Source organism: Ursus americanus, chromosome 5 (genome assembly GCF_024610735.1).
Source record: "Ursus americanus isolate L20-20 chromosome 5, mUrsAme1.1.p, whole genome shotgun sequence".
NCBI lineage: Eukaryota > Metazoa > Chordata > Mammalia > Carnivora > Ursidae > Ursus > Ursus americanus.
This window is the reverse complement of record NC_142131.1, coordinates 45,519,137-45,533,448: the sequence shown is the minus strand read 5'-3', so window position 1 is coordinate 45,533,448 and position 14,312 is coordinate 45,519,137. Positions and strand designations below refer to the sequence as shown.

The 14,312-nt window shown below is 42.5% G+C and overlaps 1 protein-coding gene across 1 annotated transcript in view; it reads right to left on the bottom strand.

The window, feature by feature from the left end:
• Nucleotides 1–14,312, bottom strand: part of ANKRD55 (ankyrin repeat domain 55) — a 277,398-nt gene that overhangs the window by 36,932 nt on the left and 226,154 nt on the right. The window contains exons 7-8 of the mRNA XM_045795056.2: nt 11,376–11,485; nt 1,327–1,387 (exon numbers count right to left, since the gene is read on the bottom strand). Of these exons, the coding sequence (XP_045651012.2) occupies nt 1,327–1,387; nt 11,376–11,485 (171 nt within the window). The remainder of the gene's footprint in view (nt 1–1,326; nt 1,388–11,375; nt 11,486–14,312) is intronic.

Sequence of the window (14,312 nt, the reverse complement as noted above, 5' to 3'; positions counted from 1 at the left end):
GGTGCCTGGGTGGCTCAGTCAGTTAAGCATCTGCCTTCGGCTCAGGTCATGAGCCCCATGTCGGGCTCCCTACTCAGCGGGGAGCCTGCTTCTCCCTCTGCCTGCAGCTCCCCCTGCTTGTGTGCGTGCTCTCTCTCGTCTCTTTCTCTCACTAACAAATAAATAAATAAAATCTTAAAACTGAAACAAAGCAGAACTGCACCACTCAAGCTCCATGCTTTCACACCATGGGCAGAGTGGTTGGAGTGTGCTTTCTCATTGCTGGTTCTCATTTTTAAAGCAGAAGTTTAAAACAGTGCAATCCTCTCTTTCCTAGGGTTTTGCTTTAAACCCCTGAAGACATGAAGAGAGAAAGCTGCATGTGACCACTGAGTCAGGGTGATGTCCAGCTTCAGACTGAGGTTGTGAAGAAGGGGCTTTTTGGTGTGGTCATGAATGCCAAGCCAGCTGGGAGGAACCCTGTAATCAGAAAGCTCAAGAAAGACTGGGGGCCCAGCCCCAGTTAGGGCACTTCTCCTACCCTGCTGTCTAGGGCCACCTGGCTTCCTTGAAAACAGTGCAATTTGGGATTGTCAATGCTATCACACTTTCTCAAATTACCAGACTGTCTTAGTAAAGCGAAACAAAACCAAGCACATATTATATATATGTATATATCTATTAAAAACCAGGTATTGAAATCGGTTTAAAGAAGCTTATTAAAGAAAACAGGCTGGGTAATGAAAATTAGTCCTATTTTTTAAAAGAGTGATGTAGCTAGAATAAGATCCTAAGCTACTCTGGGGCAGCTCTGCCTGGTATCTGGTACCACTCCTGCAGGCATTTGGCTGGAGAGGGCTGTATTGTCTTCTTGGAAGCCTCATGCCACTTAAAGGAAACAGCAACTGTGGTCACTGGCGTTAATGATGTGGCCACCAGAGCATGGAGCCTAGAATTATCATCTATCTGTCATCTTTCTCTCATAGGGAGAGCAATGGCAGCCACAGCTTGCCCTTGACGTTTCTGGGACTCAAGAAGACAGGAAAGAGCAACACTTATTTCTCAATATCCAGAGGGAAATTACAAAATTTCAGCGGCATGATAGATGCTTAAGTACTTAATGCAAGAAATTCTTCCCTAGTAGAATCTACCCATAACCAGGGTGGGGATAAATTTCTGCGTGAGGGTTAATAATAGAGACACAAAGTCCCCTCTCATGGTAGGAACCCCAAAATGTGCTCCATCCCCTCCCTGAACCTTTATAATAGGAAGCACTGGTTAAGAAAAGCTGTTCCTCCTACCCTAACAGGTGCAATGGCCAACTATTCCTTGAGAGGGCAGGCTCACCTCATTGTCCTGGTGATTAATCTCGCTCAGATTGGACTGTTGCACCAAGACTGTTAGGAGCCTGTGAAGAAAAATAGAAGAGGCTCGTAAGAACAGAATCTGTATGGAAACATAATGTTAGAAAGATAGTCCACTGAAAGCCTCCAAATGAAGATAGGCCCTTTCCGTTTATCTAGGGGAAAGAGCCCTAGAGAAGAAGACAGTGTGATCCCTGAGAAGGCACCTGGGGGGATTCCTCTGTCTCTTCTCTTCCAACCTCCTCTCCACCTCAGTGCCTCGGGTGGGGGTGGGGCACAAAGGGAATGGAGAAAGTGAGTCTTTGGGCACATCTTATTCACCAGACCTGTGTACCTATGTGTGCACTTGAAGAACTAAAGTCCTCTAGTACTTGTTCTTTATTCTTTTACATAACCGTATAGACTGCTTTCAAATTGCTTCACACTCAGTATGTGGGTCATGCCTTTTAAATGTATAGATTATTAGGAGACAGTCAGCATTTACAACTTTGCTTATTTTTTGTAAAACATGCAAATATCTAAGCATGAAATGACACTAATCAGTGTAAAACAACTATCAGTGATTCTCAAGTTCAAGTTCTTATCTCACTTAGGTCCCACACTTGGTTGACAGCGGTTAACACTGTTAAAGAGAAGTGGCTGAGTATAGTGGTTAGGGACCCAGAATCTGGAGCCAGACTGTGTGGGTTCACATCCCAGCCCTGCTACTGACCAGCTTTGTGACCATAGGCAAGTACCTTACCCTCTCTGTGCCTAAGCTTCCTCATCTGTAAAATGGGGGTAATAAAAAGTGCCTACTTTATAGCTCAGTGTGAGGATTAAATGAGTTAATGCATACAGCATTTATAGCATGCCTGGAACACAGCAAGTGTTATTTCTAGTACACTTAACCCTAGAAAGTTATTGGTTTTTTTTTTTTTAAGGATTTTATTTATTTGAGAGAGTGAGCGAGAGAGAGCTGAGCGGTGGGGGGGGGGGGGGGGGTAGGCAGAGGGAGAAACAGATCCCCCTGCTGAGCAAGGAGCCCGATGCAGGCCTTGATCCTAGGACCCTGGGATCATGACCTGAGTTGAAGGCAGATGCTTATCCGACTGAGGCACCCAGGCAACCCTAGAAGTTTTAACCCTGGCTCCATCTCAGAATCTCCAGGGGAAATTTTTTAAAACCACAAATACCTGGATTCTATATTCAGGGTTTCTGACTCAGTAGGTCTGGAGAGAAGCTCAGCTTTCACAGTTTAAAAGGCCTGTTCAGGAAATTCTGGTAAACAGGTCTGAAAACCACTGAGAAAGATACTGAAAAAAGTAATCAATCATTGCTATGAACTGAATTGTGTCTCCCCCCACAACCTCCACATTCATAGGGCTCTGACCTCCAGTGCCTCAGAATGTGACTGTATTTGGAGACTGAGCCTTTAAACAGGTAATTAAGTTTAAATGAAGCCATTAGGGCAGGCCCTAATCCAATTTGACTGATGTTCTCAGAAGAAGAGATTAGGGCCCATAAAAACACACCAGGCACAGGGGCTCACAGAGGAAAGACCATGTAAAAAGGCAGCAAGAGGGTGATTATCTGCAAGCCAAGGACAGAAGACTCAGAGGAAACCAACACTGCTGGCACCTTGCTTGTGAACTTCCAGCCTCCAGAAATCTGAAAAAATGAATTTTTGTTGCTTAAGCCATCCAGTCTGTGCTCTTCTGTTACCGCAGCCCTAGCAAACTAATATACCCAATCAAGATGATAAAGGATTGTCTACGGGGAGATGGTGAAGGAAATTAGTTTTGGAAGAATTATTTGAAAAAATGAAATGGTTTAGCCTTTCCCCCAGTCGGATTTTCATTGTCTCTCAGCTTAGATGACATGTAGTCCTGAGGGTTAAATTGCTACCGACAACAGAAGAAAAGAAGGTGGGACCGATCATGTTGCATTAGTGGTAACTGTAACACAAAGAGAGCTTAACTAGGGATGCCCTTCTGGTTATTTGCTGTGGAGGTGAAATAACCAGGAAGCGTAAGGTTTAAATCTAGTCTTATCACTGTCTTTTGGGGAAGCAGGATAATGCTGTGATTTAATTCTGCCCTCACCACTGCATAACCTCTCTGAGCTTCCGTATCCTCACGTTAATTATGGCGATAACAGCATGGAAACAGATGGAAAGGACTGAATACCATAACAGGAATAAAGCTCCTAGTACACAGACTTGAATAGTGGCTCTGAATGCAAGCTTTCTGAATTCTAAAATTCCTCCATCTAGTGGGAAGAGGCTATAAAATAATTGGACTTTTGGATAATGCTGTTTTTATCTTTGTAATTACATTTCACTATTGGATATATTTTCCCTTATAGTTGCTTTATAAGGCTGAAGGGCAACTGGCAACTGACTCTCTTCTCTCGATCTCCTTACTGGCCATTGTTTAATCTCTAGGGCTCATTTGGTTTGAAGTGTGGGGGGAGAGTGGAGGGAAAAGCCAGAGGTCAGCTGTGGTCCAATCTGGCTATCCTCGGCTAACCCTGAGCAGACTGAGATCATACGTAGCCAGATAGCATCTTCTGGGGCTGCTCCAGAGCAGTGATCACACCGAAGGAAGTCAGGCTCTGACCAGATGGGAATGAGGGAGGGGAGAGCAAGACCTCTTGTCACATCCTGGGGATGCCTCTAAAAGGTCACAGGATGAATCCTGTACCTGGCTATTTCTCTATTTGCTTCTCAAATCCATTTGCTACCCTGCAATGTTCTGCTCTGAGGTTGACCTGCAATGTCTTTATTGTGCAGACTCTCTTGCCCTCTGACTTCTTTCTGGGTTTGGCAAGGAGAATTGGCAGGGGAGAGGAGGGAAGCCACTTCCTTTTCTGACCATGACTTTTTTTCCTTTACCAAAGGCCATGGCTCCTGCAAGGTGGATCCTCTTCTACAACGAGAGCTCTCAGCAAGTCCCAATAACAGCTCCCTTCTTTGCCCCTCTGGCCTAGGGGTAGAACAATTTCCTGTTTGAGGGAGGGGAGGTAGAAGTGGGGAATTTTGTCACCATCTCTTGTTAGTTAATTTTCAATAGTCTTCCACGAAGCTTTCTACAGTTACCTTCTATTATTCCACGACTTCCTTCTTATGACCCTGATCGATACATGCCAATTTATATTGCTTGATTCCGTTTGATTCCTAAGTGCCTCAGATTCATTGATCTTCAAAGATGGACACAAATTTACAGATAAGTATGCTCTCTCTTTTTTTGTGCAAGCAAATGACTTGAGCCACTACCTTACTTGCAGGGCTATCATGCATTGCCTTGGTGGTGATCCAGACTAGACTAGAAAGCAGGTGTTTGGTTTCCAGCCTGGAGCTTCATGCTATTCCCTGGTAGAGGGGTAATCTGCCAGATGCTGGTCCCACATCTGTCTTAACTACCAGAGGATTTGCAGACCTCTTAGTTTTGTTTTCTCAGAGCCCTCGTTCTGTGCTAAGATGGCTCAGGAGTATTTTCCCCATAACCCCTAGCCTAGTCTCCTATTAGCACCAGCTCTGTCCTGTTCTCAACTCCCTAGGAAGGAACACAAAGCCTACCTTATCCCATGTAGCAGGACAGCAGGCACAGATGCCCAGCAGGAGCATTCCCAGACAGACAGTGTAGTGAGTGGTAAGACAACAGATGCTGGGGCCAAACTGCCTCCATTAGAATCCCTTCTCCATTACTAGCCAGCCAGGAAATTTAGGCAAGCTAGGAAACTCTCAGTGCCCATATTTTCTTTTCTTTGAAATAGAAATAATAATAACATCTACTTCTTAAAGATCTGTTGTGATTTTAAATATGTCAATACATACAAAGTACTTAGAATGACATTAAATGCTACAATAACTTCTCTACAATTTAATATTTTTTTTTTAGAAAGAGGGAGAGGGAGGGGGGTGGGCAGAGGGAGGGGGAATGGAGAGGGAGGGAGGGAATCTCAAGCAGGCTCCATGCCCAGCACAGAGCCTGATGTGAGTCTCAATCTCATGACCCTGAGATCATGATCTGAGCCAAAACCAAGAGTCAGACTCTTAACCAACTGAGCCACCCAGGCACCCATAATTTAATAATTTCTTAAAATTTCCTACTCTTTATGTTTGGGGATCCCCTGATCTCCATGTGGTGATTGGCAGGACAGAGAGAGATCAGCTAGATGTATGTTAGGGGCGGGGCAGCTTATTTCTGTTGGCTACTCTGTTTTGCTGGCCCCTTGGGCTCACAGCCTGGATCTGGCCAGCACAGTGATGGCTGGGGAAAAGGGTCCCTAAGCTAGCTGTCTGTCCTCCTATCCCTAAAGCTGCCAATGTGAGAGTATCCTGTAGTATAACACCCATCCACAGGTTAGAATACATCACCTGGTAACTAGAGAACAGGACCCCAAAGAAATAATTTCCTTCCTCCCTCTGTCTGTCATCAAGAGCCATGAAAATAGGCAGAGCTGCTGGCACTCCGGCAGGCAAAAAAAAAAAAAAAAAAAAAAAAAAAAAAAAAATCTGCCAGTAACCATGGAGACCATGAAAAAGACTTTCAGAGAGCCCTGTGGCTGCTTTCAGAAGAAACTGTTGCTCGCCTTCCAATGCTAGCATGTGCAGTGTTGTACAAACACAACTCCTTTCTCTTTGGAGCATCATCTTAAGGATCATGCCCCCTCTTTCACACGGGCGCCCTCTGAATGTCCAAGCCAAGGAAGCAAGGAAAGCCATGGGGAGCTGAAAGGGAGAAAACATGGACCTGCTGAGAAGCTGAGGGTTCAAAGCAGGAAAGGGAACTGTGAGATAAAACCTGCACTCCTTTGCTTTTGTCCACCAACTTGCTTTTGTGTTCATAATTATAAATCCCTTATTCCTGCATCAGCTTAAATCCCTACTGAGCTGCAGCTTAGCTACGGCTGTGTATTGGAACTGGCTGGTTTGTTCGTGAGTTGTTTTCATCACAGAATCTTGCTGGTGGTAAAGGGCTAACTGACTTGTCCCCTTGGCTTGTTTATAAGCAGCTACAGTCTGAGGCTTCACTCTAAATAACCTCCAGCTGAGCAATGAGTAGAAGGAGCAGCTATTTGGAAATCTAAGGGTTAGCAGATTTTAAAATGAGTATGAATACCTGAGTACAAGGACACAATGTGGCCCATACATATGTTTATGATCAGGGGACAAGAAGAGATGAATGTGCACTAGCAAGATAGGGAAGTGAGTTTCAGAGGAGCTGAATGGTTAGATTCTAAAGTCTAGCAACAGTCTTGTAGGGGCCAAGGGTAGGCCACCCCAAGATGGTCCACTTTCGCATGGACCTTACTTTGAGTTAAAAGCAGTCAAAACTCAGCAGATTCAGGAAAAGCTCTTTAGCTCCCCTTCAACTGCCTGCATCTACTGGGAAGAGAGCTATTAACAGAGATTCCCTTTTACTTAAACTTACCTGTCTAATAGGGCTATCTTTGTTTTCCAAACATCTCCTCTCACCTTCCTTCTAATGGCCTTCCTCCCCTTTGTATGTTCAGACCCCAACCCTTCTTCTTAGATAAGCCTCATGTTGCTTGACTGTCTCTGGAATTTCCATGTCTGCGTGGATTCCCAGGACATATGCTACCAAATTTCAGTTTTTCCTGTGAATCTATCTCATGTTAATTAGATGTGAGTGGATGTTTAGTCCAGCTAGAAGAACTGTGAGGGGTAGAGGAAACTCCTCCTGCCCAACACATCTGTATGTGTGGATGTATTTTTTGTGGACCTGTGTATGCCAGGGTAAAGAAGACGGGGGTGAGAGGTGGTGAGGTGGCAGTAGCAGCAGGGATTTGTTCTTTAACATTGATCTGTGGTATTTATTTCTATCTACCTTCCATCATGATCATCACTACTATCCTCATTATCACCAACACTTACTGAATACTGATGATTAACAGTGTTCGGTGCTTTTCACATGTTTTCTCATTTACTTCTGCCTATTTACTAAGAGGTAGATACTGTATTATTCATACTTTCTAGGAAAGAAAGCTAGCTGAGCCTTGATAAGTTAATATGGTCATTAAAAGATGGGCCAGATTAAACCCAATCAGTCTGACTCCAGAGATTGCACACCTGGCCACCCTGTACCTCAATCCAAACAGGATTTTAGGTGGTTTTCAGATACATATAGTAAAACAAGATTACAAGTGAAGAAACTAGACAAAGAAAAGAAGGGCAGGATAAAGAAGATGCAGTTATGGTCCTACATATGTGCCAAAGCTGGAACACAAATTGGGCTTTGGGTTTTTTAAACATACGGAGAGAAAAACATAATCATAAGTCACAGCGTCCATACAGTAAAAATAAATAATTTACAGGAGAAGCACAGCAATTCCTCCTTTAGTAGAATTTTTTTTTTTTGTGGTTTCTCATTTTTTAAATGCTGTGACAAAGTATTTCCTGACAATGAGACAATAAGGAGTTTTGTAAAGCCTCTTAAGGGAGGGCTTAATGACAGAATGTGGCCATTAAAATACATTCTATAGGATCCACAGCAGTGGATCCTAGGAGCATAGCAGGCCCCCTGGGCAGGTTACTTATCCTCACACAGGCACTAGGTAATAAATTATCTTCTTAGTGCCTCAGCTTCCTTATCTACAAAATGGGGATAGAAATACCTATCACATAAAGGTGTGGTTAAGATTAGATGAGATAATACATGGAAAGCACTCAGAATTTTGCTCAGAACATGGTAAATAATCAATGCTGTGTGTCCTCCTTTTCCTCATCATTGTAAATGCAGATCTATATACTTTAGTGGTTAGCCAAACCAGCCTAAAGTTGTATCCACTTAGGAAAATTAAGCAAACAGGTTTACATGGCCTAATGGAAGGTCAATCCTTCTGCATTATGTCTGTAGGATTAGGAAGTACCCACAAGCCAATTTTTTTTTTTCAGAAAACAATTACAATTTCATGCTGACATACAAACAAATGGAAGAAAGAAGGCCAACTTTTGTGCCAGAGAGCATGGCTTGGCTACTTTCTGCTTAAAACACTGAATGCAGATGCTATCAAACACTGCCACGGCTGTAACTTTTCTCATAAAACAATGATAAAATATCTCATTTTAAGCGATGTAACTTCACAGGGAATTCTTTAAGGCAAGCTAGTTTCTAAATGTTTTCTAGGTAACAAAGCCAGTTGCTTTGCTTTATGGGTTACTGAGGTTTAACCCAATTCATTTTTGGAGAATATTTTCCAGAAATGATATTTTGGTTTTGGAATAGTTAATCTTAACCTTTGGATATTCCTAGTTATCACAGTGGTATTATCATAACTAAAGCAGGATTTTATCTTCCAGAATCAGCTAAGTGACCATTTAGGACAATAAAACTATATCATCAGCACAGAGAAGGATGTTTATTTTTCTGGCTTCAGCTCTTCCGAAGGTGGTGGCTGGGTCATTAGGTATAATTTCAAGAGAAGGGGAAACCACAACTCTGTGTTATCTCAGTTATAGTGATGCAATGTAAATCCTAGAGAGTCTAGGGCCACTGCTGGGCATAATAAGAAATAGACTAATATGTCCACAATAGAGAAAGTACAGTTGGATTGGTTTTCAATTTATTACTGAAGTGATTTGAGATGATGAGCCTAATCAACTGACCAAATTGACTTTGAGTGTGATTTTGACTGACAAGTCTTGGTTCACCCCTCAGATGCAATGGCATGATGACAGAGAGAGCTTTTCACCAAAATTTATGATCCTCTTTCTTGGACTGGAGTCATTGCCAGGAGGTGGATTCTGGTCTATATTCCCAAGTGCTCCTTATATCCAGGTGTGGTATAGGACCAGTAGGGTAGTTGACTAGTCTTTATTAAAAGAATGTGAGCAGAAGTGAACTGTATCAAAGACTGATATTTTAAAGAAATAAGGGGGGGGGGCATCTCATTACTCTTTCCCCATTCCCAGGCTGAACAAAGAGGATTCTTTGATCTTAGAGGTTGGTGGAGCCACAAGATGGAAGAAACTTAGATCCCTGAGTTACCATGTGGAGGGGAGCCACCCCCAGCCCAGGAACACCTACATTGGACAAAGCTCATCCTGCATTAAAACACGGAAGCTTTGGGTTTAATGGGTTACAAAAGCTATAATCACCATAAGAAAAGCTGTCATTTATCTTCCCAGAATCAGGCAGATTTTGAAATGACCGCTGGGTGAGGCAGGTAGAACCACGTAGAGCCAATCAAGGCAGAATAGTCTTAAAGGTACATTTTAAAAAATACATTTTTAAAGATTATTCTTGGGAAAACAGTGTGATTTTGTGACTAAGTATTTCTGTGTGCTGTCCAGAAATATCACTCTTTTTCCCAATTCATCAAAAAGTAGTCATCCCTTTATGATGTCTATTGATTGTTAGCTCTGAGCTTGCTGTTTTTTCTCTAAACTTCCTTGTTTTGTTGGGCTGTGAGTAAATTCTAGCTTTTTTTATTATTCCTGGATATAATCCAATGATAACAAGAGGCAATGCTTGCTTGGGAATAGTTCTGGAATTTCCCCAAACCCTTTTAGTGTAAAACAGAATGAAATGAAGAAATCCTGTTACCTCTCAACCTTGGTCTCATGAACCCCCAGAGAGCATTAGTTTCAGTTCTAGACACAGGATCTAGAGGATGAGGCTCCCAGAATGCCCCCCTGAGGTGTCAGCCTGCATGCCTAGCTCTGGGAAATGCTAAATTCCTGTTAGAGGCATGTTCTGTGCTACAGAGGTTAAGGAAGTGCCCAGAATGTTGTTGATTCCACAGAGGGAAATGCTGTTATTAGGTGCTCCAAGGGGCTTTTGAAAGATTGTAGACTGAGGCCTTTTAGACACAGAGGATTGGGGAAGCTGTACTCGGTCTGGACAAAACTTTTTCCTTTGTTGCTCAACTGTCTTACAAAAATTTGACCCTCTTGATCATCCAACTTACTTGAGTATATTTCTTCATATAGCTCCCAGCAGCTCAGAGGCCTGGTTTTCTTTCTAACCCACTTGTTTCCCTGTCTCACTCTACTTTGCTGGGTCCCTTGCCTCCTGCAGACTCATAAATGTTGCCATGACTCTGGGGCACCTGGATGGCTCAGTCAGTTAAGTGTCTGACTCTTAATTTCGGCTCAGGTCATGATCTCAGGGTCCTGGAATGAGCCCCTCCTCAGCTCTGCACTGAGTGGGGAGTCTCCTTTGGGGTTCTCTCCTTCTCCCTCTGCCCCTCCCCCTGCTCACTTTCTCTCTCTCTAAAATAAATAATAAATCTTAAAAAAAAAATGTTGGCATGACTCTGACTTAAGACATTAATCTTTATGCCCAGTCAGGGCTTTTCCACTCCCCTCCCCACTATTTGAAATGATCCTATTTATTTTGAAATTACCCTATTTATGTTTACTAGTGTGCCACCTAGCTCCTTCACTAGAATGTAAGCTCTGTGAGGTCAGAGACACTGTTGTGCTTACTGGGAACCCCTAGGGCATAGAATAGCACTTAGTTCATGATAAGCACTCAACAGTTATTGAATCAATAACTGCCTGATTGAATGAATGAATATATGAATTCAGATAATGAAAAACAGCATTTAAATCAGAGGTTTGGAGAAAAGGGTTTTATTGAAATAGGAGGGGAATTGAGATTAGAGTTTAAGATTCTTCCAGGATATTTTGTTTTACTGAAATGTGGTCCCGTTTGCTACAACTTCAAAAAAAAAATGGACAGGTTTTGTTTTTATTCACTGCCGAGGGTTGATTAAGTGACATTCTTTTTTTTTTTTTTAAGATTTTATTTATTTATTTATTTATTTATTTATTTATTTATTTATTTGACAGAGAGAGACAGCCAGCAAGAGAGGGAACACAAGCAGGGGAAGTGGGAGAGGAAGAAGCAGGCTCCTAGCAGAGAAGCCTGATATGGGGCTCCATCCCAGATCGCTGGGATCACGCCCTGAGCCGAAGGCAGACGCTTAACAACCACGCCACCCAGGCGCCCCGATTAAGTGACATTCTAATCCAAGTTAAGTCTCTCCCAATATGAGCATTGTGTGAACCTGGCTACTTACCTCACATCGGGCTCAGCAGTGGCAGCATGCAGTGGCAGACGGCCATTTTTATCTGGGATATTGTGCTTGGCACCATTTCTAAGCAGACTCACACAGCCTTCCAGCCAACCCTGAAATACAAGAGCGACTGTGTCATTATATAACACAGCCTGGTATAACATAGACCAACAAACTTTCTCCAGTTTTATTTCTCCTTCTTCTTCAGTGTGGCTAAAAACATGTTTTATTGATTTGAAGTGGTTAAGGACCACAACTTCAATTTAGGCACTTCAACAGAAGGCTGAAGGTCTTGAGGTGTGGATTCCTGAGTTTCCTAGATTCTCTCCTCTGTCTCCCATTCCCCATTTCTTACTTGCTGTTTGCCACTTTTATACTGTGTTCCTAGGGCCAAATGCAGCACATGGTAGCTCTAGCCTCTCATTCTATGGGTTTAGCTCCAAATCATGCTTGTCAATGGTCTGACCCAGGTGCCACGGTCCAATTCCAAAAATTGAGCTCCTATGTCATTCTTACATTCAGCCTCCACTCTGTGCCTGTTTATCTAATCCGATAAACAAGCTTTGGTCCACTTTTCCAAGTTCCCTTTCTGGTAACCACAAGGACAATATTTTGTTTATTCCAGTCTGTCTCCTCCCAATGTCTAAAATCCTAACCTGAGCCCTAATCCAATGGCTGGGACCCTGCCATCTTTTTGACTGATTTTTCTGATGCTGAATATGGGGCTATCACCAGGATCCTCTAAGAGTTCCCTGTAGCTGTGTTTCACCCACTATGAATTCCCCAAGAAAGTTCATGTAAACTCCCTGCTGTCCACTAATTCTCCAGATTGAGAGTGATATTGCTGCACCTCATGCTTGTCACCTTCCTGGTTAGTACTTATAACTAGGTCACTTCCCCACTCTCTCTCATTTCAAAGGGCAGATAAAATGGCAGGCTAGTCCTTCCTCCCTTTCTGTTCTACACTACTTTAAGTAATTGACTCAACCCTACTGATAACCAAGTTTGGCTAAGGAGAATGCCTCCTACATTCATCCAGAGCCATTGGGGTTCCTCATTCAATTATAAGTAGATATATAAGTAGATGAAACTATTATTATGAAGAATGATATATCTAACTCTCTCTCCTGCCTTCCTCCACTCCTGTATAGTTAAGCTTCAAGACTACCTGGTCAGATGAGAAGAATGACTGATTTTCCCTCACAATACAGGAAGCAATGAAAATAAAAATATTACTAAATGAATGGAGAAGAAAGATAATAAGAAAAGAACCTTTTGGTTCTGGAAATTCTGGAAAAAAATCTTTCAGTAAGAGCACTTTCATAGGTTCTAATATTGAATATCGTTTTGAGTTGACAAATAATATGTAAGTCTTAAGTAGAAGCAAATGTTTTTTGGTCTTCAGTTATAGTTCCTAATGTACTAAATCTGGTTTTAGTTTCTAATGTCCAAGTCATCAAGATCTCTGATTAAAAGGAAAAAAATATGCCTGGGAGACCCAAAAGAAAGGCATGCCAGACAAATTTTAGAGTTGCCTAAGTTTTACAGTTTTTGAAAAGAGATCTTCTGATGGGGGAGGGTTTGAAACATTTTTATCATTTTGCAACATTTCCTGGAACTATGTGTATGTGGTTTTCTTTTTTTCTTCAGAAAAGAAATCAGAAAATCACTGAATATACTTCAAACCAGTGGTCACTATTCAGAACCAACAAGTACATTTTTTACTCACTATGTGCTGGGTGGTTCCACATGTGTTTCTCTTTCACTTGTGATAAATGTAGGATATTATTTTTTACTACATTTTACAAATGAGGAAGGAGGCACACAGAGGTAAAGTGATTTGCCTAAGGTTACACATCCATGGTAAGTACATTTGTATACTGAGTTTGGAGCTGAAATGGACACTTAATTCCTAAATACCTGCTTTTCCAAGTTTCTCTTTAACAGTTGAACTCAAACATTGCTAGAAGGGAGTGGTGGGCTCCACAGTGCAATCCCCAGGACCACCCTTCACCCTTCCCAGGGAGGGAGCCTCAGAAGAAACAGGGATGGATCCTTCCTTGGGTTACCACAAAGAAGAGGGGCATCATTAAGAGGATGATGCCACATGCTCTCATGCAGGCATACTTCTCTCATGTAGCTCTTTAGAATGCATTCCTAGAGAGTTGTCTGCAAAGGGAGCACCTCTCTAGGCTCACTATTCACTCTGATATACAGGATACCTCTTCCCAATCCTGGAACTTCAGAATTCTGAATGAAGTGCAGCTTGGTTTCCATCTATTCTCTATGCAGTAGCAGCCAACTTTAGAAACCATCTCTATTCACTTCCTCCACCCCCTGATCCAAAATTTCTCTTCTCAGTTTGGATAAAAAAAAAAAAAAAATCCACAACAGGAGCAGTTATTAGGGTATGTGCTAGAAGGGAAGGGGCTGGAAAGGCATTCCCGTGTCTCTCTGAGATATGAGACTTCACCTAGTACTCATAGACCAGTGGTTTTCAAACTTGAGTGGGTATAAAAATGGCCAGGGAGGTTTCTTTAACATTCAGACACCTCCCCCACCCACTACCCGTGTCTGCTCACAGTGTCTGACTCAGGAGGTCTAGGGGGTACTCCTGAAAAGCATATTTGACCAAGTACTCCAACACTTCAAAAAATTCTTTCCAGTTTCATGTCTAAGTCCTAGAGAAAGAGAGCATGTAAATAGAAAAAGAAAATGTAGTTTCTAAAGAAAACCTCTGCAAGAGTTGGGCAATGCCTCCTGCAATCTATGCTAGATCGTGGCAGGGAGGTGTGGTGTTTGGGGAAGGGACGTTCCCACTTCAGCAGGGAGATTGCAGGACACAGTGAGGCTTGCCCAGGGCGAATCCCCTGTTGTCAATGGGCAGTAATAGCAAATCCAAGAATCTGCTTTGTCAGCAATAATAGTTATGGTGAAAAT